This window comes from Chaetura pelagica, unplaced genomic scaffold (genome assembly GCF_000747805.2).
Source record: "Chaetura pelagica isolate M959 unplaced genomic scaffold, ChaPel_1.0 scaffold676, whole genome shotgun sequence".
Classification (NCBI taxonomy): domain Eukaryota; kingdom Metazoa; phylum Chordata; class Aves; order Apodiformes; family Apodidae; genus Chaetura; species Chaetura pelagica.
In genome coordinates this window covers 492056-494303 of record NW_009953724.1, presented here as the reverse complement: position 1 = coordinate 494303, position 2248 = coordinate 492056, and the positions used below count along the sequence as shown (strand labels likewise).

Sequence of the window (2248 nt, the reverse complement as noted above, 5' to 3'; positions counted from 1 at the left end):
CGCACGCCCCAACCCCTGCTCTCCCCGGGCCCCCCCTGCTCAGGGCTGGGGCAGCTGCTGGTGCTGCTCGGGGAGCCCAGGAACCACCAGCGGGTCCATCCTGAGCTTGTGGGAGGTGCTGGGGGACTCGGGAACCATCTCTCTGTCATAAACTCCAATAAAATACCAAGCTGACTGAGCCTGGGTGTGCCTGTAGTGAGTGGTGGCAGAGCTGGCAGCCAGTCCTGCTCTGGTGTTGTCTCTTCCCACCCTGTGGCAAAGGAGGGGGGAACCAGGGATGGGCCTTGGCCACATGTGGCAAAGCTGTGGCCATAACCCAGGAAGCACAGGAGGCAACAAACTTCGGTCAGCATTTTTACCAGCCAGGTACAGAGCTCTGAGCAGCTACTCGGCGGCAGAGGGTTGGTGGCTTTTGGTTCGGTTCTGTTGCTTCTTTGTTTTGGTTCTTTGTTCTTCGTTGTTGGGTTTGGTTTTTTTTGTTACAGTCAAATCAGAATGTGACCCAAGTTTACAGGATCAAAAATTGAGGCTCTACCCCCCCTAGAGCCTGAACACCAGCTGGTGGGGGGGCAGCCAGGCTCCCCCACACACTCCACCCTGTGGCCAGCACGGCTTCAGGCTGGCTGTGCTGGGGGGGGGCGGTTGGGCAAGCAATGGGTGCTGGCCAAGAGCCCCCTCTTGCCTTTCCAACATGGAATGAGGTCCTGGACCTTCCTAGCCAGCACCACAGCCTGTCCTGCTGCTCTTGCCATGGCTGAAGCCTTCCCATTCCCTCATCCAAAGTGCTTCGATTCCTGGCGGGCCCGGCTGGCTGGGAGCAGGGCAGCTCCACCTGCAGCAGCTCCAGCAGCTCCAGCCCCCACATTCCTCTCCACACCTGCCAACCAAGTGTCAGCCCAGCAGGAAGAAGGTGCCAGGCCTGGGCCTGGAGTCCAGTTTTTTAAAAAAAAAAAAAAAAAAAAGGAAAAATAAAGCTGTAGTACTTAGGAAAGTGAAACCAACACCATTTTTTGCATAAATATATCATCAAGGCCGTGGAGGCTAAGGCTGTTTGCTTCCTGTATTAAGTTAGTTGCCAGTTCCACACTCATCCGTTGACCTGCCCAGGTCCCTGAGAGATTTGGGTTCCCATCAGCGGGGGCACCGTCCTGCAGCTGCGTCCGTCAGGCCGTCTCTCCCCGTCCGTCTGCAGAGAGCAGAGAGCCCGTCAGCCCCCCGGGGCCTCCCACAGCCCTGCCCCCCGGGCGGGCACCCCCAGTGCAGCCCACCAGCCTGTAGCTCAGGAATTGTACAGCTCAGGAACTGTATAGCTCGGGAATTGTATAGCTTAGGAGCACATAGCTTGGGAACCCATAGCTCAGGAACCCATAGCTCGGGAACCCATAGCTCAGGAACCAGTGCAGCCCACCAGCCTGTAGCTCAGGAATTGTACAGCTCAGGAACTGTATAGCTCGGGGAACCCATAGCTCAGGAACCCATAGCTTGGGAACCCATAGCTCAGGAACCCATAGCTTAGGAACCCATAGCTCAGGAAACCATAGCTTAGCAACCCATAGCTTAGCAACCCGTAGCTCAGGAACCCATAGCTCAGGAACCTGTAGCTTAGGAACCCGTAGTTTAGGAACCCGTAGCTCAGGAACCCATAGCTCAGCAACCCATAGCTCAGGAGCCCATAGCTTAGGAATCCATAGCTTAGCAACCCGTAGCTCAGGAACCCATAGCTCAGGAACCTGTAGCTTAGGAACCCGTAGTTTAGGAACCCGTAGCTCAGGAACCCATAGCTCAGCAACCCATAGCTCAGGAGCCCATAGCTTAGGAATCCATAGCTTAGCAACCCGTAGCTCAGGAACCCATAGCTCAGGAACCTGTAGCTCAGGAGCCCATAGCTTGGGAACTGCACAGCTCAGAAGCACAAGCCCCTCCAGCAGCAGCATCCCCCCCGAAGTTCTGAACCAGGCCCCCCTCCCTCGTACCTTGTGCCGGGAGGCTCTGAGCCGGCGGCTCCGCGTCGCTCCCGCCCGGTGTCCCCGCCGCCTCGCTCTTAGTCCTGCTCTCGTCCGCCGGCACCGCCTTGGCCTTCCCGCCTGGCACGGGGCCGCTCAGCGCCTCTGGTCCCGGCGTCTTTGGGCTCAGGGGGGAAGGAGCTGGTCCTGGGCCAAGCGAAGGCTTCTTGGCTACTGGCGGGGGGACCTTGCCGGGTCTTCGCTGGGCTTGTGCCTTGCCAGGGCCCTGCTGGGCAGCAGCCGGG

At 58.5% G+C, this 2248-nt stretch overlaps 1 protein-coding gene across 1 annotated transcript in view; it reads right to left on the bottom strand.

Moving 5' to 3' along the window:
• Positions 1 to 1435: 1435 nt before the first annotated feature.
• KIAA1522 (KIAA1522 ortholog) overlaps positions 1436 to 2248 on the bottom strand; it is a 5715-nt gene continuing 4902 nt past the window's right edge. The window contains exons 8-9 of the mRNA XM_010000615.1: positions 1974 to 2128; positions 1436 to 1902 (exon numbers count right to left, since the gene is read on the bottom strand). Of these exons, the coding sequence (XP_009998917.1) occupies positions 1436 to 1902; positions 1974 to 2128 (622 nt within the window). The remainder of the gene's footprint in view (positions 1903 to 1973; positions 2129 to 2248) is intronic.